The following is a 27,267-nucleotide window of genomic DNA, read 5'->3' as shown; positions in this document are numbered from 1 at the left end:
CTGCTGCTCCAATGCAGAGATTTCTCAGCTCACAGCACACCTTACAGACACTTGGGGGGGGGGGTGCTTTTAAATCTGGAGAGAGTGCCATTGTTTCATTCCAGAGAGATCCCCAGCTTCAACCAAATTTACTATACATAGATATTAAACCTGAATTACATACTATATAGGAAGCTTTCTACACAAAAATATAAATATTTACCCCAACAGAGTCCCCTGAACAGTAAACCTGTCTTTAAGAATATTTTTCTCTCTCCGTAATCAGTTGCCATGGATTAATTGTGCCCAAGTCAGCAGGAACAGGCGCTGAGAGATACCTGACCCGCCGTAGAGTGTTTTTCCACATGGCGTGCCTTCACTCACTCAGTTGAATGCGCTACCACTGAATAATTAAGGAGCTCCCTGTAAGATGGTCCAGTAAATGGATGGCAGCTTGCAGTTGTCCTGCAGCTTACCCAGTCACTGGTTGGGCTTTACTTTCAGCATGCGGCGTGGCAGGGTCATGCAGACGGTAGTGTAGGAACTGTTTTGGTGGCCTTCGGAGGGGATGGACACCACGCTTATTTAATTGTGTGTGATTGTAGCTATGGATTATTGCAGAGACAGAGGAACTGGTGGATGTAATGGGAGCCCCGGCTGGAAACAGGGACAGGGACTGGATCAGGGTCAGGGATGGGGATGGATTCAGGGATGGGGACAGGGATGGAGTCAGGGACGGGGATGGATTCAGGGACGGGGATGGATTCAGGGACGGCAACTTTATATTTCATTCTGAATAAGGACCTTTTCATCACAACAGTTTTATCTGTTACACTGCATTTTTAAAGACATTACAACTTTGACATCACCATGTTCTGTGTTGTACACTTGCAGAAAACTGATGTTCCTATAGCACCTATAGCAGGATTTTTCATTTTTCAGTATAATTGACAATTATAATACCACCTTATTACTAATGCATTATAACACCATTGCACCATTCCGTTGCACTTGTAAAGACACCTTATTAATACATCCTCTTTACAGGTATGTCTTACGGTTCTTCGTTCTTCTAGTTCCAACATGTATTATTACACATTTTACATGACAACAGTTAATTTCAGATGGCAATGAATAGAATAGAAAAGAAGAAAAAGAATATACAGAATGTCTAAATATAGAAATAAATGCACTTGCTGTGAGCCCTGGAGTTCAAATGACAGCACGGCGTGTCCTATTCTGGCTGCGTAAAAGTTCGGTCCACTTTAAGGAGAGAAGGAACCAGCGTTAAGTTAAACAGGCAATGTTTCCGCAGGTCCAGCTATGAATGGGGCAGAGGAGTGTTCGTGTTTTACTCAGTTACCTTTGCAATCACAAGTAAATTAAGAACTTATTCACTAATCCCAGTAGATGGTGCATATCCCTGAAAAAGAGACACATCTCAATTCATCTGACTATGTTAAACAAAATCAGGAGTCACAATTTACAACTATGAAGCTTATTTTTTCTCTAGAAAGACAAAATTGCGGTTGCCATCTCACATTTATTGCGTAATATAGAGTATTCAGGCTTGACTGTTTGTGCAGAGAGCTGCCCTTCTGTCTGCCTGGACAGAGATGGTAGTGATTTAGTGCAAACAGGTTTATGGAGAGGAGTGTCTAGACAGAAAAAGGCAGAGGAAATGCCCATTGATGGGGTATATTGCCGTGTATTAAAAAAAACGGTCAGACGGCCACTTGAAGGCAGAGTGTATTAACTGTGCTTTGTAAATACATGAATTAAAAATGTAAGAGAGCCTTCCACTTACTCAAGCGTATCCAGTGTCGCGTGATACAGGTGTCAGCACTCAGTACGCCCTGCCAAACTGCTTTCCTATTTGCTATGTCAAAAAGCCTCCGACTGTTGCCGTATAAGCCGACCCGTGTGAGCTAGACCTGCTGGATTGTGCGTTCCTGTTTTCTTAAACAGCAAACACTTTGTGAAGCACTGGAACTGATTAATGATGTATTCGGGCGACAATAAAGGAACAGCAGACTTCAGAAAATAATTGGGAGAGTCGCACGGGGCTGCAGCGCTGGAGAACGGCTCCATTCTTTATTTATTTAAAATAATTATGAATGATTCAGGCCCCGCCCATCTCTTTTCAAGTCTGCTAAGGCCCTGCCCTGCTCAGGATATAACATAAGGCCAGGCAAAGACACCTCAAAGACACTGGAGAGAGGACGCGGGCAACTTGTAAGCCATTTCATTGCCACACACAAGAATTTACGCGCATGTTGACTGTTTCTCCCTGTCTCTCCTCTCTCTCTCTCTGTCGCTCTACTCTTTCTCTCTCTCTCTCTCTCTCTCTCTCTCTCTCTCTCTCCTCTCTGTGTCTAGCCTGAACTCACACACACTCAAACGCACACGCATACACCACACACAGATACACAGCCACACACACACAGACACACCTCCATCCGTAGACACACAATCACCTGCTCACTCACTTTTCATTCAACTTTCATTCAGACAGCGAGACAGACACCCGGTCCAGGCTCAGCACAGCTGGCGAGCGAGTCCCACAAGGTGAACATCAGAGAAGAGGAGACATTTCGGCAGCCGGAGGGGGGTACTGACGTGATCACCGGCCGGACATTTAGGACGACTGAGACATTGGTGCTGCACTGGAATTACAAAAAACAATCATCCCCAAGAAGAAATAAAGCAATAAAATAAAAAAGACAAATAACCTTTTTCCAAAGAACTAAACTGGTTCGTTGCAAAAGGGGCAACTTTTGGCAAAACTTGCAGGAAGACTTGAAGCTGAAGTTGAAAGTTTCCTCCTCTACTCCAGGGTGGACAAGTTCTGCTTTCTTCTCGCCGGCCGCAGTTCATCCCACAGATCTCTACATCAGAATCAGCCAGACCAGCAGCATGTCCTCTGCGTGTGCAAAGTGCATCGTGGGAGCCTGACGCATCATGTGCAAATGGACGCCCCCCGTTGTCCGTCTCTGTCCTGACTTGGTCCTGGACGCCGTCCCCTCCGCTGGACGCTTTTTCCCTGGGACGACCTCCTTCTGCTTGGCATGCTTCACATTGCTCCTGGTGGCCGGGACCGTCCTGGGAGAGTGTCCCCTAGGGGGTCAAGGGGGAACGGGCCATGAGACTCTGCCGGGGCTGGCGGGGGGTACAAACTGCTCCTGGACGCTAGAGCGCCACACCCGCAGCTACAACCACCTGGAGGGTGACGTGCGGCTGCGAAGACTCTATTCCGCCAACAAGTTCTTCCTGTGCATCGACAAGACGGGCAAGGTGGATGGGACTCGACGCAAAAACTACGCCGACAGTAAGTCGCTGGGACTGCCGATCCTGGCGTGGCGGGATGGGGGGGGGGGGGGGGGGGGGGGGGCGGTGGTTGATTAGACGGGCAGGGTTTAAAGATGTTTCCTCTTATCTGGACCTTGGCATTTTATTGGCGTTGACTGTGCCAACCCATCGCACGTTCTGCCGGCATGCTCCACGAGGAAACCGTCGGTGGCAGGGCAGAACACCCCATGGGGGAATGAAGCACTGCTTCTAACCACAGGGCTGAGCAAAGACATCCCACGCCAGTTTGGGGGACAAGGCTTCGGTTTCACGGGGATTAACTTGTCAAGACCGAACGGAACGTCTTTCAAGTGATGTAGCATCCGCTCATTTCAGTTCATATTTCATACTTATTCTGTTTAAAATACAGATGCTTATGACTGTATTTTATGCTGTCCTGGAGAACTTTCCAGTTTGGGAAATTTGCTTATGAAAATCTAACTGAAAGTCTCAAACTCTAATGGACGAGGTTTAAAAACCAGACTGTGCAAACTCATTTATCACCTGCAGCCGGAGACTTTTTGAGTTTGCCGATGCCCGTACGTTTACAGCCGGCTGATAAATCAGCCCAGAAATGCCTTCACTAATACGGCTGCACACCTCCCTGAGGGCAATGTCCTTACCATCTGGTGCTGTTCTTGACCCTGTACCGCAGTAGAAATATTAAACTGGGAATAAGCTCAGCTTAGGGTCTGGCACGTACTTTTGCTTTACATGTTACCGGGCTGTTCCTATCGCTCTTAGATGACTGCTGGACTGCAGAGTGATACGCCAGCACTCATTACTTGGTTATTATTTTTCATTTTCAGCATGGCGCATGTCTTTCGGCTGGGTAGCCACTCGCTGTCATTTAGATGACAGGATTCTCTCAGCTGGGTGACGTGCACGCACGCGGCCGGCGTTACGGAGCAAACTCTGACCCCTGAGTCACGGTTCTTCAACAGGATGCTGTCAGCGGTGTCATTGTTCCTATTTCTAGACAAAGGACATGACGCTGTTGACAACTTGAGTGGAAAAAAAAAAAAAAACTTAACGCACACACGGGGTCATCTTATCCTAAACGAACCAGAGAGAATGAATTTGGGAATCAGGTGGGACTCTAATGTGTTTTTTTTTCCCGTGCGGACGGTGCTGTAATGTGCTAAACTTTGGTAATTTAGATAATTTCGTGTCTCAGACTGTTGTGGCCATACATGTGTACATGCAGTGCAGCTGCTAGCTCTTCATTTACTGCAGTGGAAATATAGACATCATGCACAGTGTTGCAAAAGATGCTTATCGGCCTTATAAGGCACGCATCCGGGGCTCGGGGCTGAGCTCTTTGGTCACAATGGTTTACCCCCCCTTTGTATTTGTGTGTTAAATTTTGTGTCCAGTTTGAGATCTATCCAATTGCAAAGTTAATTGCAATGTATTTTCTTTTAGAGTTGCCCTCTTCCATTAATATTGATACTGTCATTGCATAATAGATTTGACAGCAAGGTTAACAAGTGGTAAATTTTTAATGCCGAGTCACTAACAGATAGACAGCAGTGCCAGGCCACAGGAGGCCTGAAGAAGTAACACATTTGCATTTTATCATCCTTTTTCTTCAGTGTAGGGCTCGGTTGGTTCGTGAAATGCGTTGCTGCACGATGCCGTCAGAGCCACGCTGTGATGATTCCGTGTATTGGGCTAGCCGGAGACCTGGGTCATGGCGTGTGAGCGGGTGCGTGTGGGAACGACAGTGGAGCGGCATTCGAACATTCGCAGAGTCCTCGCTTACTCCTTCCTTCTCACGCACACTCAAATACACGCACAGTCACACACCCCATACACACTCACCCACCCTCATATACCCCCAAGCTGGACATTTGCCTGCTTGGACCTGGTGGCTGAAGTCACCCCTCCTGTGCTGTTCCTGTCCCTTCTCTTGCCCCTACCCCTGCCCCTGCACACTGCCCTAACCCTGCCCACTTTTTCCAGCCCGCACTTCCAACTTCCAACCCCTTCAGGTGTAAAAACAGTAAAAATTAGTCAACGGGCCCTTGCTAATTGACTCTGGAAAATATTGTATCAATCCCAGCGGGTCGATGTCTGGAGGCGCTGAGGGAGAGAGCCAGCGCACGGCGGGGCCCATGGCCGGGATGAGTGGGAGGGGTAACGGGGAAGGTGAGCTCAGTGCAAAGGACATGGAGACGGTAACCCAAATATACAGTAAAACAGGCTTTCTCAAATTTCCTAAAGGGCGGTGTGGAGAATCAGCGGCCATATTGGATAGTACAGAGGAAATTAAAAGATGTCAGTGTCACAGAGCTAATCGATGATACCAGAGTGGCAGCACTGATTTCGCCCATGAAATCGTACCACGGAACGACGTTAGGTTTTGTCCGGCACGGCACCTCCCCCCAGCTCCTTACCACGCTCCGTTACTAGGCCGGGCAGAAGCGGCAGGTCATGCATAGTTGATGATGGGTATGTGTGTGTGTGTGTGTGTGTATGTGTGTGTGTGTGTGTGTGTGTGTGCCATGCAGCTCGAGCGCTTTGTGACACAACACTCTTACTCGGCGTGAGATACTGCTGTGTGATCTTTTAGTCTTGTCTGGTTGATTGTTTCATGTGTAACACGGAATTGTTCAAATGTAACGTTTTTGGGGCCGTTCTAGCAGAAGTAGATGAATGGAAAATGACTAAGTTGTTAATATTAAATGTAAAACCTGAAATGCATCATAAAATGAGACATGCATCCTTTATTTAGTGAATCATTTTATCCAATTGACATAGTTGCCCCTGGAGCAATTGGGAGTTAGGGGCCTCGCTCAGAGGCCCGATAGTAAAATAATTCTCAAACCCAGGGATTTGAACCGGTGACCTTCCGATCAGGAGAGCAGAGTCCTAACCTGGAAATCCACGCACCACCCCTGCGACATCATATCCTCTCTGGGGTCACAGGTCGTGCTCCCTTAATTACACGCTGTCTTCAGGCCCACCACCCTGGGAGGGGTCACGCCACCTTATTACGGGGTAATGAAACTGCCACTGGGAAAATAACAACATAATGATTTGTGCTGCGCCCCCCCCCCCCCCCCACACACCTTGGCCAGACTGAGTCCGACTCAAAATCCATCTATAATGATTACACTCGGAAAAGGTTGTTTTCCATCTGATTTTTCCTGGGGTGTCGTGAAATATTACAGGCAGAGCTGTCCAGTACACGCGCCTTTTACATCTCACTTTGAAAAGGACACACTGTTGAATTTATGGGTGTGTGTGTGTGGCTCCACACATCAAAAGCCTCACTGGCACCCAGGCACTGACACGACATGCAACCTGCGGAAATAAGGTCATGCGAGCAGTACGATCGGAGAAGTCATTTGCATTAAAATATTGCCACCCAGCCGGATGCCAGAGCACTTTTTTCCCCCCTGCTTAATTTGTCCAGTATTTATGGCTGCTTGTGTCATGTTTACCGAGTTTTGCTTGCCTGCGCTGGATGTATGAGTTTTGTTCGGTGATTTCATATGCTTGTTTAGCTTGGATGACACCCATGGGAAGAAAATGGTCCACCGCTTTGGAATATGCAAGGAAAATAAAACAGTTGTATATTTATTTATTGAAAAGGGCAACCGTCTCTCTGGAAAATCAGCAGGGAAGGTCAGCACACAGAGTAAATAGATAGCTCAACAGCTACCTTTCCAGTGCTTCTCACAGGTGCACTGTTGCCCAAACATGTTTAAAGCAGTGAAGTTGATAGTAGCGGCAAGCACAGAAAACGGGCCTCGTGGCTGAGATCGTTATGGTTCACGATCCCTGCTCAGTTGTTCCACATTTTCTAAGTCTCTCCATTTTTCTGTTCTGACGGATGCAGGTGTAAATCTGTACTCCAAGTTTCTAGAAGCATAAATAACTTTGGCTGCTTTGCAAACGTCAGCTGTCTACAGCACTGTGCAAAAGTCTGATGCAGTCAAAGAAAATGTTTAAGCCTATTTTTCTAGGTTGTAAGTATATAGTTGCATAGGGAAAAAACTATGTAATATTATAATACATGCAAATTAACAGTAGCCCAATAAAAATTAACACAACTTTCTTCTGTTCTCCAAAAAGTTATTGAGTAAAGTTATCTTGTTGGATGTCTAGATGAACACCGCTTCAGTTCCCAAACCTCTCCTCAGGGGATTGATTGACTGATCGATTAATTAATTAAATGACTCATTGAGGTATTGATTAGCTAAACATGGTATGCTGGTGGTCCAGTCAAAAAATATATGTGTAAATACTGGGGTGACTTTAGGCAATGTTTTGACACATCTTGACAGACGTAGTATCACAGTTCTACACCAACATGATGACCATTTAAAAATCATTTTCTTTAACTGCCTAAGACTTTTGCGCAGTACTGTAGATGCTGCAATTCAATCTCGTAGCCCTAAGGACCATAAGAATCTTAAAACTCGCAGTTAGAACTCTGAGCAAACGTTTGGACCGAAGAGCTAATGCCAGCAGCATGGAGCATAAGATGAAGGAAATGATTGGCTGAAGAGCTAATGCCAGCAGCATGGAGCATAAGATGAAGAAAATGATTGGCTGAAGAGCTAATGCCAGCAGCATGGAGCATAAGATGAAGAAAATGATTGGCTGAAGGATAGACAGGTAGGAACCGACACTGATGCAACAGGCTTAGCCACATGGCTTGGGCCTGGAACGACATGAGAACAGGAGGCCTGGACTGTTTCCTGCGGCTCATTAGGTCTTATGTAAGGTTTAGTAATAGAAGCCCCAAGCAAAGGGGTCTTCGTCAGGCGATCGTGCCAGCAGGGGGAGGAAATCCCACGAATGCTGCCTTTTAAATCCTTCCGAACAGGGGGACACAGCTCCGGACCTAATGGAAAACAATGAAAATTGATCCCTTGCCAGCTGTTCCCTGGCATTGAGTTGTAGAAAAAAAATAAAATAAAATGCACACACACACACCCTGGGAATTCTGGGATTCGGCAGGGCAGGGGAAGTGTGCCAGCAAGATTCTAATTAGTCTAACCTCCCTGGCCTTTAGCACCAGAGTTTGATATCATGAATGGCAAGAAGTGTAGCAATTAGTGGCTAACAGCTAGAGTCTGGTCCCAAGCCTTTCTTTGCCCCCTTTATTCTTATTTACGGGGTTCAGTAGTAGGTTTATTGAGTCTGACTTTGTCTCCAAGAGCCCATTCCCCGTTTTTGTCCCGTGCGTCTGAGTTCCAAAGAGGGACGTGTCTAGCGGCTCGCTACACAAGCTCCGTAATGAGGCCTCCTTTCAAAAGCGTGGTAAACGATACTGAACCCATTCACGTTCGTGCCGGGGAGGCCGATCACAAGGCCACAAAAGGAGCTTTTGACAAAAACGGAATCAGTTCTAGGGGGCCGTAAAGGCCATGCCGACAACGTCAGGCTAAATGTATCGATTCGTAATCTATTATTTAGTTGCCGCTACCTGCATGGTGCACAGTTGTACATAAAAGCGACAAATGCATGAATTATAAGTTATTAGGCGATACTAAGGTGAAAGACATTCTCTCTTGGCATCAGTGATTTCCTCACACCAGGACCTTTTTTGCATGTTAAGGTGAGATTTTTATCTACTTGCCCTAATAAGAAGCCTTTAGTTGTTACTGCTGCTTTTTTTGCCGAGACCATTAGTTTGCGCGAGGGAGGTAAAACAAGTAATAATTAGATCAGCTGGGGGAACATGAGTTAGTCATGCAGGGCGGTAAGCTTGGGCCCAACTGCCAAAGGAAATACTATCATCGGAGCCTTACTGCTATGCCTCAAACAGCCTAGCAGGGCAGAAAAAGCCAGACATACACTCACTGATTACACAAGGTTTGCAGTAGCCAGACCCTTGGCTGTATGCTAGATTTGAAATGGTTCTGTACTGACCAGTTCAATGAATCATTTTATCTTCCCAGTCAAATAAAAGCAGACAGCATGACTTGGGACATATCCTACAAGGGGAAAATAAAACTATATAAAGTATACCTACGAATGCAATCAGTGTTTGGTTTCCCAGACTAAAGGATTCCCTAATGCTGTACAGTGAATTCTAATCGCAGTTACTCCTTAAAGTAGCGTAGAGCGTTTAGCATTTGATAGCTGCATTGAATAAAGTCAACAGCAAAATAAAAATAGTACTAACATGCGTGAATGACTGGCGAGCTGAATAATGAGCAGAGTGGCAGCCCCAGGAATGCCGACGCACCCACAGGTGATTACCCACCCAACAGAGCATCAGATATGACTCCGCTGGATCGTAAAAGGAAGCAATAAACCCAGTGCATGATGCGCACAAAGTCTGACACGGGCAAATCTAGGTCTTCCCACCCTTTGCTGTTAACTGGGTTCATATAAAATTATCCCCAGGCTTTAAGCCAAGGAAAGCTGCTTGTATGGACCAGTTAATATATAAATACGAAGGTGAAGAAATGCAGGAATATCGCCATGGCGTCCATTTAGCCAGATGAGTAGGTGCTGTAAGTGGGTGCGCGCTGTCCGTGTTATGCAAACGGACGCTAATGTGCGTCCGAGGGGGCTGTTGTCTGCCATGTGTGCGTGTACTCTCCGAGGAGCCGATCACGGCTTTATCATCGTTTTGAAGGTCACTGTCACGTTTCGGGATTCACCCGATTGTTGTCTTACTCCTAAACAACAATCATTTAAATCCTTGTTGGTAATCCAGTGCATGTTCCCATGGCAACAATCCCAAATTTTTATAGGTCTATGTCTCATGTGCACGGTGATAGAGATTACAGGCTACTGCTGATAAGTATCCTGATACCTGACTACACCATGACCTCAGATCACTGATGTTGCAGAAGTTCTGCTTTGTTATGAGATTTCAGCCTTTCCTCACATGGAAATAATGAGTTAAATGATGGTGCTTTCTGAAGTCTCCTACTACCGTAGTTTTTTGGTGATATCAAGAGGCTAGATAAAGGGCCGTAGATTTGGTTTTGGACGGTATGGACATGTCCTTACCAATGTTGTGGGAGTACTGTGGACGTTTGGGGGAGGAGTGATTTGGTCAAGGCTGTTGAAACCAAACCTTGGCCAAACATGGTGAGGAGCTTTATCTACAAAGTATCTGTGACAGCTCTGCTCAGCCCGTTCAGACACACTTGTGGGAACCGTCTCATGGGTCCGATTCTCTGTGCATTCATGTTACGTGAACTGTTCAGGATGAAAGCTGCGTGTCGCTGTGCGTTTGTACTGTTCATGCCGGTGCCCTCGCGGGAGGAAGGGCTGCATTGTGAACTGAAAAAGTTGCGTGTGTCCATAGCCTGATGTCTAATTTGAAGCAGACCTCACCTTCCAGCAAACTCCAAATGCCCCTACAAGCAGCTCTGTACCCACCTCTCTAATTAGGGCAGAGTGAGTGGTCAGAGGCATAGGACTGGGGGCTGTATGGGGGAGAGGGGATTGCACCACCAAGAAGTGCATGGGGGGGAAGAGGGGATTGTACCAACAAGAAGAACATGAGGGGGAGAGGGGATTGTACCAGCAGGAAGTGCCTTGGGGGGGGGGGGGGGTGATTGTACCAACAGGAAATGCATGGGGGAGGGGGGTCATGTTGGCTCCACGTGAAATTGTAGAACGACTTCCGAATTTGGATGCGCACGTTTGCGTCAGAGAGGACTCCGGGGAAATACTGTTAAGGCAGTGCCTGTCAGGTCCCTGTGACGGTGCGTAACGAGGCGTCCCAGAATCCAACACCCAGCACCCAGAAGAGGGACAGGCACCTGAGGACACGGGGTCAGTGACTGGGGCCTCCTGACAGAGACGCCATTTGGATAATTGTACATAACGACAAAGGGGGTGTGGGGAGTGCCAGCTGCCCCCCTCGTGTCCGGTGGATTTTGTCAGGGTCAGAACCTCACGCCAGTGGACCGAGTGACAAGCCTGACAGCCACTTGATTTGCCTGGCCAGCCGCCCATCACCTTCCTGTCTGCCAGTCTGATTTCAATAATGGAAATGACACGTCGGCTTCACATCAGCAGCGTGGCTCCGCGTCACGCCGCCCGGCTGCAGCCCTAACCATCCTCTAAGCGCTTGCCTAACATTTCCATTTTCCGTTTGATTTCCATAGGATTTTTACTCGCTGAGGGCCACACTGAAGAGCAGCCGCACGGCTTGACAATACGAGAGGAAACTCAACATTTAAGACATGAAACACAGGGGCCCAGCTTGCTTTTGACATGTGACAAATTTCATAAAAGTACAACTCTAACAGAGCTCAGTTAGCCTTTCAGTCCTTAACCTGACAGAATTTGGTTGAATTCAGATTTATCTAATTTCGTTGCAATTAAGGTTGTACGATTTGTCCTCCAAGCAACAAAGGATGAAGGCACACGCGGTTGGAGTCCCCTCAGCCTGTTTTGGTTTTCTGTGGTTCTGTTTCCACTCAGGGTTGCGTCTGGATGGCAAACCAGCCGCAGATGCGACTCGGAGCAATTTAGCGGCACTCGGGAATGGTCTCAGACTGTAATGCCTGTCTTTTGATAGCAGTAAAGTGCAGGAAATGGAGGAGGGGGGGTGGTGGACTCAAAGAGCGCCCCATGGATCCGCTCGTAACTGTCTGTGAGCCCTTTGATGGCGCGCGCTTATGACGGATGTGATGCCCACTCTGGAGGCTCTCCCTCACCATGATTAAAGTGAGGACCCCCCTGGGCACAACTACCACACAGGCGTGGACAGACTCCCGACCGAAGAGGCACTTCATTAACTCATGGGCGTCGCCATCATTAAATCTGAGGGGGACGTGTCCCCCTCACATTACATAATTAATCGTTTGGGCCCCCCCACATTTAAAATAAAATATTAGTTTTATGCCAGTGTGTCCACCCCACATTCAGAAAAACTCCTTTCTCACCTTGTCGACCACAGGGTCAAGGCATTAGTTAATAGCTAATATCACCTTATTTATAGTCATACAGCTTATATATTAACATACAATATTTACAACATTGTCACAATGTTAATGTGACAGCAATTTCAGTTAATGTGACGAATGATGGCGTCTACATAACTGCCTGTGAATTTTCCTACAGAACGCTAACTTGTAATGCCCAACCTGAAATCTGTTACTCTAGAATAACTTCTGTCACGCTATGTGCCACTCCTATTAAATTAAACGAACAATCATACGTTTTCTGTTACATATCTGAATCGTTTTGTTGATTTTAATATGATTTTTATATGAAAAGACAGAAGCCCGCTGAAGACGTTATGATAAAAGTTGCATACATGGTGGACATGTTTTAACATATTATGAGAACGGTTTAGTCGAACGTGGCCACAATTTAAGGAAAATGAGGGAACGAATGAATAAAACATTTAATTAAAACAAGCGAAGAGATTAATAAAACGCAATATTAGGGAACAAATAAGTAGAACGTGCCCACGATATTAATAATTTTATCGTTATGTCACAAACGGCTCCCCTCATATACCTTGGTGGTATATAAGGGAATCGTCAGGCATTGCCAGACATTGTGGGACAGCATTCTCAGGTAACGGCTGTCTGGAGTGAGGATGGAGCAAAATTACACCAAAATTCATTCTCAAATGTAACACCTGGGCCGGCTTTTTAAATATTTAAGTGTCAAACCACCATCTGGAAGCTTCTGCATTGTTTAGAACAACCTTATATTAAGGTCAGATCATGCTGGTTTACATACAGACATTATCTTTGGCCTTTGAACTGAAAATGATTTTAAAAACTCATTTTAGTGTTTTCGTCTACTGTTAAAGAGAACGTGAACTAAACGGAGAGAAAACTGTTTAAAATTATGTTCCAGCGTCACCACTGCTAAAAATATTCAGATTTTTCTGAACAGTTAAAACTGAAATATTCCACATAAATAACGTTCAATGGTGCGCCTGATGTTTTCTCGCATGAATTCCAGCCCCTTCATCACCTCCAGATCAATGGAGCCTCTGTTTCAAAGCGCATGTTTGACAATAAATTTATCGCAACAGCCACCTCCAGCCAATCAGGCATTTACTGTGAACCATTCATTTTCAGTTGATAATTTTGCAAGAACACTTAAATAACTCCTCCAATGTCAGTCACACATGTGTGTAACTGAATATCAATAAATTTAAAGAAGCAATGAAATATTGCAGGCACATCTTTTGAAATGGAAGAATCTTCATAGTGACAATCAGCTTGTGTCCTGAGGATTTGTTCATGTAGACATTTATTTTTGCTCTAACTTCTGTTTAATCTTTAACTGATGTATCAAACAGGCAAATCCAAATTAATATATTTAAGAAGAATTATTAGGAGAAAGTTAGAAACTTCAGAAATCAGCTGGCGCCCCCTAGCTAGTGGGCATTTATAGCTATGCAAAAATTAACGGGTTAATTTAATTTTTCTGTTGAGTTTGTGTTCTAATGGTAATGTAACTACAGTCTGACTGAAGTAGGTTATATGACTTGTCTAGTGTTCCATTGCCACATTGAATTATGATGAATCAGCTATTGGATGAAGGAACTTGGGGTAAGATTGTAAAATGAGTCGTTGCACTTGACCAGCATTATTCCTTGGTTTTGTGGAATGTCTTGCAAAACGCTGCCATGTTTTTACAGTCCAGAATTTATATTACATTGGTAGTTTCAGGGAAAACAATGCTAAATTTTGCCACTAACAAGTTAGCTAGCTACGACAAGAACTCTAAGTTGTGTTGCTGAGATAAAAGATGTGTTTGTCACAGCTGTTTGTAGTTGACTTGTCTGCAGAGGACTGTGTTATTCTTCACGGTATTTGCTCTTTCGTCCTCTCTCACGGTGCGTAAATCAGCTGCACTGATCTCACATTCATTGTTCTGGCTCCAGTACCTTCCATGCACGTTGATTGTGGAAACTGACTCTTATCTGAGCATGGTGGTTGGTTATGAAAGACTTCTGCGGAAGTTTGCCTCATTTGGAGATGGTCAGGCCAGCATAGGGGCCTGAAGTAAACTGAACACTTAGGAAAGAGGATAGGAGAGGACGGGGAAGGCCATCCACCCGAAGACCTCTCTCCACGCTCCTCCGAACAGAAAGGACGGCATTCCCTGGGTCGATTCACCTTCTTACTTTGATTTACAAAGAATGGAAATGACGACCCACATTTAGGGTTTAAGTAGAAAGTCGAGGGGCAGGAACACAAGTTGACTGGTCATTACCACCACAGGAAATGTAGGCTTTAATGACACATTTCCTCTTTGAAAATGGAATATACCATTGACTATAACAGACTGCAGCTTTGGCTTTACATTTTTAAATTACGGTTGATAATATTAATTCTTTCTGTCTTGTCAGTATGTTTTATGACGTTTAAGGATTCATATGGTATCTTATATACAGCTAAAATCCATCCATCCATATTAATCGTTATATATTAATCATTACATGGTCACGGGAATTATTCAAAAATATTATTCTAAAATATTCTACAAATATCCTTGCGGTGGGAGAAGTATATTTCACTCATAACCAACTAAATATGTACAGTACACAGCAAACAAAAATGGCACTGTTTATTAAACTAGCAAGCCTTCTGCCATTATAGTAAATATTTGGTAGACTACACAGATATTATGTTGCTTACAAGCTTACGATTAAATATCAAACACTTCCCTTTTACAATCAGTAGACAGTTTATCTAGCAATATTGTTATGCTCCCCGTAATATGAAACTCAACTCAGTATGAAATTTCAGCATGAAGAGTATGTCCAGTATAATATGTTGTACATACACATATATATGATAAAGATCATTTTTCCTATACTAATGCTAATCATGGACGCTCCGCCCCCTTGCTGTGATGCGTCTTGTTTCTGCTGTGATGTAGAACATGTTGGCGCAGTTTGTTCTCTGGTTGTCAGCATATCGTAATTCAGGGAAACATTTTTTAGCTATGATGGCTTTGTTCTTCGGTAGATATCTAGAAACATCTGTTTTTCCCTTTATATGATGTAAGATGGAATTGCGTGGGGGGGGCTGGCGGAGTCGGCCAGTGATGGATGCATGCGGTGGATCTCTGTGTTTGACCTGCCGCTTTTGCGGAGAAGCTGGAGGCGGGCAGTGAGGGGCTCTGGTGTCCCCGGGTGACCCTTGCTCTGCCGCTTGCCCCTTGTGGTCTTCTCCCAGCCGGTCACACCACAGAGGTAACTAGATACCTGTAATTTGCCTTAATAGCCTACAGAGACCTGGCTAGTTCCCTTTCTCCCCCCACCAAAGCACCCTTTCAGAGCCTTACAAAGGCGGAACAGGACAGAGTCTGGGCCTGGGGGCCACACCGGCTGGCCAGTAGGACCCCCCCCCAATGTACTCGGTGAGTCGCTCACACCGGCACCTGCTCCTCAACTGCGGCTGGGATTTCCGTTGCATCGAATGTTTACTTCAAAATCACACTGCATGTGCTGCAACTTTTGGGCATTTTATTTTTAACGAGCGGCATCATCTAGCTAGCATTCTGGATAAAATCTGAATTGGGGAGGGGGGGGGGGGGCGGAGTGAGATTGTGTCCAGTGGGATAAGGAGTATGATGCTTGTGGTGTGCGATGGCAAAGGGAAGCTTAGTGCGATTTCGCGGGATAGCGTGCTAAAACTACTAAACTTTATTGACTATGAAATTGTTGAAATAGTTTTCGTTTAAAAAGATGGTGTTATGCCAAGCACACATGAGCCGTAAAATATTCTATAAAGCGTGTTCAGATGGCGGGCCAGACTTAGCATGGACAGGGTGCTCGCTCTTTTCCAGTACGGAAAACAAGTTTGAGTCAAAATATGACTCAGTAATCAAATCTAACCTTATTTCGACCCCTGAGTTGTGTTTAATTCACTTTAAAAAAAAAAACATTAAAAATAACACACAGGGTGTTTTAATGACTTTAATAATGTTGATCTGTATTAAGAGCAATTTGGTAAAGCTCCTCACGAAACTAATATTTGTTTGGTAGTTATTTACTGTTCTTTGTTGATATACATAAAATGATCTTTATGATTTATGAACTGTTTAATTTAATTTATGAATTAATGTATACTGAAGTGATGTTTGGGGTTTTGTCTTTGGAGGACAGCATGAGAGTTAGAGTGAAAACCTGACATGTTGTTTCTGCACTCTGCTAATTTGACCCTGACGATGCAGATCCCAAACAGACACGAGCCTGGCTGGATTTCCGCAGCAGAAACGTCACCGGGACACAGCTATTAGCTGAGCTTCCAACGAATGGCAGGCAGCGCGCACAAGATACCTTAGAACCTAGCATCAAAAAAGCTGATAATTGGGCCAGTGGTACAGTAGGCAGTACAAGCAATGACGTGCGGACAACTTGCAACTACAGATGGACTGCCGTAAATCTCCTATCAAATGAAAATACAATCATTCATAATAAGAAACACATGCACTAGTATATGACACTGGTGAAAAAATTGTGTGGCTTCAGTGGTTTGTCGGGTCAAGTACAGTATAGTACCATATGTAGATGCATTTATTATTACTCAATATTATTAATATCATCTACTGTATTGCTATTTTGCAACTTACCGACAAATTTGACTTAAAGACTTAAAGGGAACGCGCTTCAGTCGTTACCTGGAGACTGTCTGTAAGGTTAGTGGAGTGTTTCTCAGAAAAGACGGGTCTTGTGATGTTTCTCGAAGGTGATGAGCGATTCTGCAGGCCAGATATAGCTGGGCAGTCCATTCCACCACTGAGGTGCTTCTTGTGGAGAACCATGAATTCTACTGTTCTCAAGTGGTGGAGGAATCATCAGATGATTCTGATGGTAGAAGGAGAGGCGGAGTGTAGGTGCTGATGGGAGATTTGGTGTGAGTAGGTATCATTCCATGAACATGGTTAAGGTCAGGGTCAGGATTAGGGTCAAGGGGATGCACCACCGTGCAGCACTTAGCTCCATTTATATGGGGTTCATGAATAAAGAGCAGGAGATGTGGGATGTGAGAGTATTTCGCCAGTCTGAGTATCAGACCTGCTGCTGTAGTTTGAGCTGTCTACCGTAGTTTCACAGCATATGCTGGCAGCCCTGTTCGTAAAGTGTTATTATTTAGTTATAACCTAACTAACAATTATTAATGAAAATGCAGTTGCAGCATAATGCAAGCCTGGAGCCCGTCCCAGGCAGCACAGGGCATGCAGCTGGGGTACATCCCTCATGGGGTGCCGGTATAATGCGAGTATTGAAAATATACATCATCTTGATCTCTCATCTAACTATAGGAATGAAAAATATAATCTTGAATGATGCAACATAGTCTCTAAATTGAATAGAATTTCATAATTTATGTTTGGGTTCTGTTCCTGTATCTGGAAGGTTGTTGGTTCAAACCACACTAGTGTTCGTAACCCCAGCTGCACCAGGGACCCTGTCTGACCCTGATCTCTGGAACTCACATATACGTAACATTGGCCAAAAGCATCTGCTGAGTAAGGTAAATATGTGTCAGGGTTTCAGAGCTGATATAAACTCAGTGTGAGTCTTGGAACGGTGAGGACAATGGTGTTGGAAAGAGAGTTTGATATTGAGGGGGGGCACACAACAGAATAATATAAAGCAGGGTTCCCTAATTCTAGTTCTGGGGGTGCACTTTGCAAAAAGGTTAAGGTATGTTTCAGCAGCAAAACATGCAAACTCTGGGAATCCTGATATAAAGGCAAGGGTCTATTTATAGGGAGCCTGAATGGAGACTAATTAAATATTGGCGAGTACACGTCCCCCACCGTCCCCTTCAGTTCCTACGCCCCTGGGTGAGGAGGTGTCTGTCCTCCAAGCGGGGATGCCTTACAGCCCGGAGGGACAAACCAGGACTTTGCTGGAGGATAATCTTATCAGCCCCCATCAGCAGGAGAGAGGGGGGGGGGGGGAATGTGGGAACAACAGGCGGAATCTGAGTCGGGGGAGATGCCGCATCAACCAAGGTTTTTTTGTATTCTAGCTGTGTCCTCTGCTCCATGAGACCCCCCCCCCCCACCTCGATCTGGGCCACACGTGAGGGAACACATGAGCACTTTCGGTACTCAGGCTTTGCGGTGAAGACCGGACAAACTGTGAACTGGGAATCCAGAGTGACTCCCTTGCGAAAGATCACCTTGGGCTCCGGTATATTGTACCAACAGATGGGGTGGGGGGGGTCCCCTCTCATCAGATTTGACTGGGATGTAACTTTCTGGGGCGTCTCTGGCAGACGGGCCTGCAGTCCGCGCCTCACACACCTGCAGAACCAGGCTCACAGATGTGACTTCACAGACTCCGTACAGCTATGCGGCCTCCCCTTGAATTTTCTCTTTTTTTACAAAACAAAACAGCTGGTTTGCTTAAAATAATAACATTAATTACAATGAGGAATAGCCCTTTCTGTGTCGGGATGACAGCAGTAAATTAGACTCGAGTGCCTATTTTACTGGTGAGTACCCATCAAAGCAGTAACGGCTGGGCGGTCCGGTCTTACGTCATAAAGGAAAGGGTGCGACGTGGCCAGACCTACCCCAGGCACCACCTTTTAACGTCTATCAACGGTAGTCATGCGGGGAAAAGCAACATGTACTTTGAAAATTATGAGCTGGAAACGAAGGCGCCATCACACATACGTTATTTATTCTATTTATTTATTTATTAAAAATGCTTTCCATAGGTTATGCTCTGAAGACTTTTCCAGTCCTGCCAAGTGGAAAGAAAGCATTGAGACAGAGGGAGTCACCCAGAAGGGAATGGCTCTTTTCGGCCCCCAGTGCAGGAAATAATTCCACTGGAATGGATATATCTTGCGGATGCTTGTAAGATTTAAGGTGATGATCCATGGGCAACTTCCTGAGCAATGCTACTGGGCAATATTGCTTGGGCACTTTCCCATTGAAATTGCGCAACAAGTTTCTTTTTGAAAAAACTTTGATTGACACTGGGCAACTTTTCCCAGATCCAGATGAGTTGCCCTTTGTCTCACCCGGTTAGCAGTTGCCCGGCAACACTGCTCAAAAAGTTGCCCCATGTATCATCACATTTAAGCTTTCGTGAACTTTTCTCCAAGCCGTTCACCGCTGCCTCACATTAATTAGAGTCTACATCACCAGTGGCCCTGTGGATTGCATGTATATCCCAGCGGAAAGACCTGACCATCAACCGCACTGCAATCGCCTGGGCACGGAACATGTATGGCTTGACCCATTATGATATAGCAAATTCGTTCCATCAGACTCCTGTAAAGTAACTCCTGTAAGTGATCCCCACTAGTCCCAACACGGTCGATTTGGGCGCTAATGCTGTATTCTGTTTCCGACAGCCGCTCATTAAAATAGCAACTACAGGCGGTATCACATCCCTGTGACATAATCCCCAGGCTTCCTGTAAGCCCCACATATAGCCAATACATATTATGTCACTGCAGATGGTGAACATCCATGATCAGCCTCTCCAAGTAAACTAGGCATTATTATTCAGTAGCAAAAATGTCGTTATTGGTACAATTTCTGCAGCTCGTTCATGATAAAAGTCGCGTCTTGCAGACACGCAACACAACAAAGCGGTACGAGTTAAACTTACAGTGTTATTCAGTGGTGACGCTAGAGCGGATTACAGTATCCAGTGTGCTGTAATACGAGACCATGGCGTTATCTCGTATCATCTTTCTACCTCCCTGAACAGTGTCGTAATCGGGCTAGCTTATTGCAGTGTCCTTACCATTAAGCGTATTTTGCCATCATAACTGAGCTGCTCAAAATGTTTCCTGACAGTCTCCACATAACCAGGGCAACAATTAAATTGCTTGTGAGAATGACAACGCATAACTTGTCTTTTAGAGATTGGAAATCCGTATTCAGTCATATGGAAATCTTAATAAACTCATTAAACAAGCTTTATTTGCAGGTTTCCCATTCGTAATGTTGTGGTGTCAATAGTGATATTAAAATATGGCACGTTGCCCGACAAGATACCTGTTTGATTCCCACATGTTCCTCAAAATCTCCTGAAGCCTGTTCCTGGCCTAAACACTGACGCAGTAACAATATTCCTACTAGCATGTAGCTTACTTAGGTCATATCTCCTTGGATATTTTAACGATCAAGTTACAGAGTGAACATTAAAATCAAATTAGATTCTAATCTTTAAGTTTTAAACAATATCTCAAATGTCAAGGATGACATCGACATAATTTTCTGCTCCGTTTCAACTCTTCAATGCAAATTCCGCCTCAAACGTGGTTGCGGGCAAATAGGAATTAACACACCGAACCAGGAGATAAAAAAAAAAATTAAAATCGCTAAAACATAAAAAATAAAAGGAAATCTCAAGACTTGCGTGTTTTCAGGGCTTTTTAAGAAGAGCGAATACGCAAGAGCGGGAGATTAAGGGGGATTTGGTGTGTTCCTCCTTACGACCCTCTTAAATTTCAGAGGCAAACAAGGTAGGAGTGCCTGATGTGGAGTTAAGCTTTCCTTTCTCTTGCTCCGGCCTTCCCAAGTCCAGACAAAACGGGGGGGGGGGGGGGGGGGGTGCTCTTTAGAACTCTAAGAAGCACTAGACACTCATTAAACAGCAACTAAGAAGCCAAATAGGCCTTTCAGTCCTCATCCTCAGCCCAGTCGCGTACGTACATGATAAGAAAGTCAGAGCCGTAGCCAACATAGGAGTTAGCAATAAAGTATCATTTTAATTTTCAAAACAGAATGCAATGGAAAATTGAATATCCTTCATTTATTGTGTATCAAAAAATCCATGGGACAGATGATAGTGAACTTGTTTATGTATAATTGCCATAATTATTCTGCACCCGTTCCCAGCGTGTGTCTGTTATTTGTGAGTGCCAGCATCACTCGAGGGAAACCAGCCTTCTGCGTCCTCAGTGAACACCCGTGCGCATAGAAAGGAGCCCGTTCTCATGGCAGTCGTCCAGCATGTTTGAAACAGTTTTGACCGATGCACGTTTTGTCTTTCACGCTGATGCACGCCGCACACACCCACACGCACACACACACACACACCCTTCGCCTGTGTCTGAGTAGGCCGAGGGGGTCAGATCAGATCAAAGGTGCTGGTCACAGCCATTAGCCTCAGTAGAAAAGACCCAACATGAAAAGCTTGTGTTTTGAATAGGAGGGTTAGAGCAAAAAAAACAACAGGGCCTCTCCATTTAAAAGGCGAGCAAACTGTGAAATAATTGAAAAGGTATGTCAATCAGGAGCTGCCGCCCAGTGGGGGCACAGCCATTCCCAGCCCTCCCCTTGGTAAAGGACCAGACTCAGGGTGGACGCTGCAGGGGTGGGCAGAGAAATTAAAAACTAGAGAGAAAAAGGACGAATAGAGTGGGGGGGGGGGGTGGGTGGGGGTTAAAAAATCTTAGCTTAGTCTCCCACTCATTTTTTTTTTCTCGTCTTAATTGTGATGCAATGGGGGGGGGGGGGGGGGGGGGGGAGGTGCACAAGGACGGTCATTAATAAGATCTTGTCTCCTTCTGTTCTGCAATTGTATCTCCGCCTTTCAGGTAAGTAACAAAGCCTGTTGGGAGAGTGGGGGGCAGGGGGGGGGGTGATCGGAGGTGACCTAGTCTTCTGACCTCCCCCCATCCTTATTACAACCACCTTCAGGCCTGCAACCCATCGCCACCCCCCCCCCCCCCATGCCCTGGCCCCACGGCCTCCCTGTACCACGACCGCGACAATAGAATGCCTGTGAAGCTCCTCTCCCCCCCCCCCCCCCGCCTTCCTTTTGCTTTCCTCAAGGTCAGAAAGGCTGAATGATCTGACGATGGGCTCACTTCCAAAAAAGGAGAAAGAAAGAAGTGAAAGAGTAAAAAAAAGAAAACAAAAACGACCAGGCAAAGGACTTGTCCTGTGCTTTTTTTAAATCCCATAGAAGATGGGAAAATGGTCAGTCCACACTTGACTACACATCTATAGAGTGGGATTTGCGTGTAATAGCTGCCTCACCGTGGCTTAGGCCAAAACAAGGTCAAAGGCTACCGGCGTTTGCCAAGGACAGGATAGGGCAAAATGTATATTCATTATCAATTTCCTTAATCAAAGAGCAGAAGGTAGAAAAACACTACCAACAATTTAGTCGGTCAAAATGTCTGATTAACGATTCTGTTTTAATTTATTAGTCCAGTTGTCTTTTAGTCTTCTCTGCATCTGTATGCAAAAATTCAATGCGTTCAGTGCCTAAAAAATCTTGTAATATAGAAGACAACCTTTGAAATCATTACTTGACTGATTATTTCAATGACTGTTGCGTGAATAGCAGTGACCTCTTCAATGTTCCGAAATGCAAGAACTTATTCTAAAAACGTTTGGACTAATTACAGGATCATCGGAATGCCTAATAAGGAAAATACCACTACAACAATTTAAGAAGAATGTGTACCATATAACACTATCATCTCTGGCACAAGTGGGTAATTTTTCGTTTGGCAAAATATTTAATCCTCTCCACATGTCCGAGCAGAATAAAACCCACATGTCTCCCTGTACTTACTGTACGCGAAGCACAGTTTACTGTAAACTTCAAAGCTACATTGCATGACAATTATGGTTAATGACACTTACAGGCCCTGGTGGTTTTTGTTCGACTTGACAGACCCCCCCCCCCCCCCCCCCATAAAACCACAACGGACACATGTCTGTTGCGAGATAAGCTTAATTGCTTATTAGTGGTTTGCACGCTCACGGTGTGAACTCCCGGTATTTGTAAACATAGCTAGTGTTGCCATTGGAGTCCTGTGGCCGTAGGATAAAGATCAGAAAGTCCACCGTGCAGCTGGAATGTACCTTCATGCCCAATTTCTTACAAATAACGGGGCCCACTTACCAATGCACGTCAAAAGAGAGACGCACTCGGCGAGCTGTATTACCTGCTATCCACGTTCCACTGAAGATGATGATCTAAGCGCTTGGCATCCGAACCATACTGTAGCAGACATACATAGAAGATCCATTGAATGCATTGAACAAAGGAACCAATAAGTAAAAACAATAGGAGATCTGTTTGCTTTTGATTTAAGAACGCCAGACCCAACCAATCACAAACATTGGATGTTTCTCAATACCAAGAACACAAAAATTGTAACTGCAGTCTTGGTAAGACTGGTCTTTAACTTGCCTTCCAAGACTGAACTTGAGGCGGAGTGAATCATGGAATTGGTCTTGTTTGGCGAGGATGCAACTGATGTACCCTTGAAATTTGGGACAGAGGAAGAAGGAAATCCAGGGATTTTTACTGTCCTCTGTATTTTTGCTCTTGGTATTGAAACTGGTCTTCAGCAATGGAAGATGATGGTACGCAAGAACACAAGTACAGTCAAGTACGCATATTGAAAAACACCCCTTGTCTCCACACAGAGCTTCAATAGCCCTGCTTCTCAATAAAGCAACATGATGACTCTTATGCAACCAGCCTGTAACAATCATCCAGAGAGTGAGTTAGATATTGATCATAACGTTTTATGAATGAGTGGAATGAGGGACTTGTTTGGTTTCCGCGCTAGAGTGATACGCTAGAGTTTTACTTCATTCACAAAATCCATTTCCAAAGTCCAAGGATGCTTTAAAAAATTAGGTTATGCATCGGGTCGGTGTGGAGGGCCAGTGGTTAGCATCCAACCTTACATCTCCAGGGCTGGGAGATAGAATCTATGCTCTGTGTCGTGTGGGTTTTCTTACAAAGATGTACTGTCAGGTTAATTAGCAGCTCCAGATTACCCATAGTGTTTGTGCCCTGTGAAGCGCTGGCATTGATTCTCCTGTGTACACAGGAATTGTGCCGTTAACTGTCTAAAACAGGCTCCAACCAACCCTGACCAGGATGAACATTTTGAAGACAGACGAACAGAGAGAATGCACCAGGTAGCATTAAGGCTAATGACCAAAGAGTTTTCCTTAATCTTACCCATAAAAAAAGTAGTTAGTACTTATGTTAATTACAGTTTGTTCAGTAAATGGCCAGCTGTACTGTAATAAAATGTGACTTTTCTTGTGCCAGACAGTTACAATAAGCGAAAGACAGCAACTAAATAAGCAGGGAAAAGATGAAAAAGAGAGGAAGACGGGGAGGAGGGGACACCTTCGGTTTTTCGCCCCCAAACAGATTTCAGCAGCATCCAAGCTCGGAAACGACTTCAGTGCCACCGCAAACAGCTGCGTTTCTTCACCATGCCGGCCGGGCTTTCCGAGTCGGGGGTTCGTGCCCGAGACTGCTGCTTCATTTCCTACTGGCGTCCTGTTCGCGCCTCACTCAGCACCTTGGCGCAGTTGTGGCGCTCCGAGGGAAGCACTCCATTTGAAAGACTTATTTCCATTTTCGGTAAAGCACAAGAAAACTATTTATGAGAAGAGCTGTGACATTCAGGGTGGTACTATTATGGTTATTATTATCTATCCATTAATTCCAACTGTGTATCCAGTACAGGCTTGCCGAATAATAATAATAATAATAAAATAATAATTTCCCTTCAAACTGAATTTGTTGCTTTCTCAAGGTCCACTTGACTCTACAACCAATGTCCTTCAGAAAACAAGGCTCCACAAGTCATGCCAGATGGCTTTCTGTGGGAGATCTTGCTATGTAAAGCACTTACCTTCACTTTGGAGCTCCAAGGCAATAAATAAGCATATAACTCATCAGAGGAACAATTTTGCCTATTGTCACAATAATGAAGCCGGGCTTTCTGGAATCCGCACATTTGGGACCGGTTCGCAATCAGGGCCTGCAGGAAAGAATGAGGCACGGCAACAACAGTTCCGCTGCCGGCCAAGTGAGCGAGACTGTGCGGAGTTTTCCTTTGCGCTGTGTTCTGCCTCCAGGTAAACAAACCTGCACATCATCAGGAAGGGCTGTCAGGTCTGAAAGATCCCTGGAATAGCACGACAGTCCATATTCTGAGTACAGAAACCCCGCTTTTAGGCGCAGGCAAGAAAGACTGCACTTTTTGATGTGGATGTAGTAAAGTGTCTCTATACAAATTTTAAAAAATCTATTTTTTTTATTGTAGAAAAAGTACCTATAATATAAAGCCTGTTCTTTTTTCACAACAGAATAGAAGTATTGTTTGAGTGGTGGTGTGAATCTAAAAGCAGAGTTATAGTCCTTCACAAAAAAAAAAAAGTAGCTTTTTAATTTGGGTTTTTAGCTATACCTATATATATATAAATATATATATTAGCTGCATTCTTGTTGCCTGATTTCTGTCGCACCTAAGTGTCCAGACCTTAGTGTCAGTGGTCTCTAAAAGAAAGTCATTTTTTTTCTTTGAAACTTTCTCTCAGGAAATCACAAAGCTGCCTGTTCACGGACTTGTCCAGTGGTTATGATCGGCTGTCGTTTGATGGTGAAACTGTCTTCTTAAGCCCTCGTCCCATTTTTGTTTCAGGTCTCATGGAAATACGATCTGTCAGCGTTGGAGTCGTTGCGATCAAATCCGTCAGCACTGGCCTTTACCTGGCTATGTCAAAAAGAGGGACACTCTTCGGATCGGTAGGTAAACCCCCCCCCAAGCTGCAGGGGCATAGCTGCACCTCCAGCTGTTAATAGTGAATCTGAGATTTGGGTTATTCGTGCTTAAAGAAAAACTGCCTTTACATGCTATGTGTACATATAGCGTAGTGAACTAAAAGTGAGACCTTGTACAGCATAGAAGGATAGAATATGAACGGGGAGATGAAATGCAATAACCTTCTTAGCTACCGCCACCCTTATCAAAACCCAAGTTTATCGAATATAGGAAATATGTATCAACACAGCGATGTGTATATATAATGTGTGAGAGGTGCTTAGCTTTCACCCTTATGAGTATAAAACACTATGTGCAATTAAATAACTGTTGAATTCTAAAGCCTGCATTGTACCGTAAAGTTGTGTGAGAATTCGACAGAGCTGCACCCTACATCTCTTAGCACTTATAATAAAAAGCCACAATCGGAAGAACGATACGTTCCGTCACGGTGGATAAGGGACATGGGGAAGACGTCGCGTGCTTTCTAGCAGTTGTTGTTCAGAAATGCCTTCCCACCGAATAACAAGCTCGCCCCTGGTCAGGCGTCTGGACGTTTTACAACTCTGAGAGCAATCTCTTCCTGGAAATCAGTCTCTAAGCAACGATAAGACTGGTTACAGACTCTCATTTTTTAGCTGTACGGGGAAAACAGGATAGCTTGATGATGAGTCCGGCATCAGGAAATAACCTGTTACTTTTCCCTTTGAATAATACGTTAATGACGATTGACAGAGTCACGCTATCGCGGTGTTGGCTTTTCATCATCCCACACTGATCCTCAGCCACGTCCATTGGACTGAAGTGTCTAATTTAGGGTTAGGATATGGTCTCTTGCTGCTGTGACATCAGCCTGTGATTCATTCGTCAGTTCTGATAAGACACTCACCCCTGACAGGGTAAGGTAAACACGATTAACTTTGTTGTCACTGTATTGAGATTGTGGATATATATTTCATAGATTCAATAATCTAAATAGCTAAATAGCTTATTGCATTTCACCCCCCTCCAACATTCACTGGCTTCCTGTGAGATACTATTAGCGCACTGGCAACCACTGCACTAAATAAAAAAGTTTTTTTTTTTTTTTTTACATGAGAGTCGCTAAATCAATACGTCAGTTTGCCTGCGATTCCTCCGTCAGTCTTTCCTGCCAAAACCTTTGCTTTCTTCTCCTCTGGCACCTGTATCTCGCAGCATCAGTCACGCATCTAACTTTAACACCCCCCCCCCTTCCAGGTGAAATACAGCTCCAACTGCAAGTTCAAGGAGCGGATTGAGGAAAACGGCTACAACACGTATGCTTCCTTGCGCTGGAAACACGGCGGGAGGCAGATGTTCGTCTCGCTAAACGGACGGGGGAAGCCGCGGAGAGGTCACAAGGCGCGAAGGAGACACCCATCCACGCATTTTCTGCCCATGTTGCCTTCATAGCTCAAACTACAGACTC

The 27,267-nt window shown here is 44.8% G+C and overlaps 1 protein-coding gene across 1 annotated transcript; it reads left to right on the top strand.

The window, feature by feature from the left end:
- Positions 1–2,193: 2,193 nt before the first annotated feature.
- On the top strand, positions 2,194–27,267 carry LOC125708996 (fibroblast growth factor 22-like). Its single transcript, XM_048976966.1, has 4 exons — positions 2,194–2,214; positions 2,491–3,307; positions 25,698–25,801; positions 27,057–27,267. Exons 2-4 carry the CDS (start codon positions 2,941–2,943, stop codon positions 27,249–27,251), a joined length of 666 nt encoding a protein of 221 aa, XP_048832923.1. The 5' UTR covers positions 2,194–2,214; positions 2,491–2,940; the 3' UTR covers positions 27,252–27,267.

The sequence above is a fragment of the Brienomyrus brachyistius genome, chromosome 15 (assembly GCF_023856365.1).
Source record: "Brienomyrus brachyistius isolate T26 chromosome 15, BBRACH_0.4, whole genome shotgun sequence".
Classification (NCBI taxonomy): Eukaryota; Metazoa; Chordata; class Actinopteri; order Osteoglossiformes; family Mormyridae; genus Brienomyrus; species Brienomyrus brachyistius.
The sequence above is the reverse complement of the archived record's forward strand: the minus strand, read 5'-3'. Positions and strand labels throughout refer to the sequence as shown.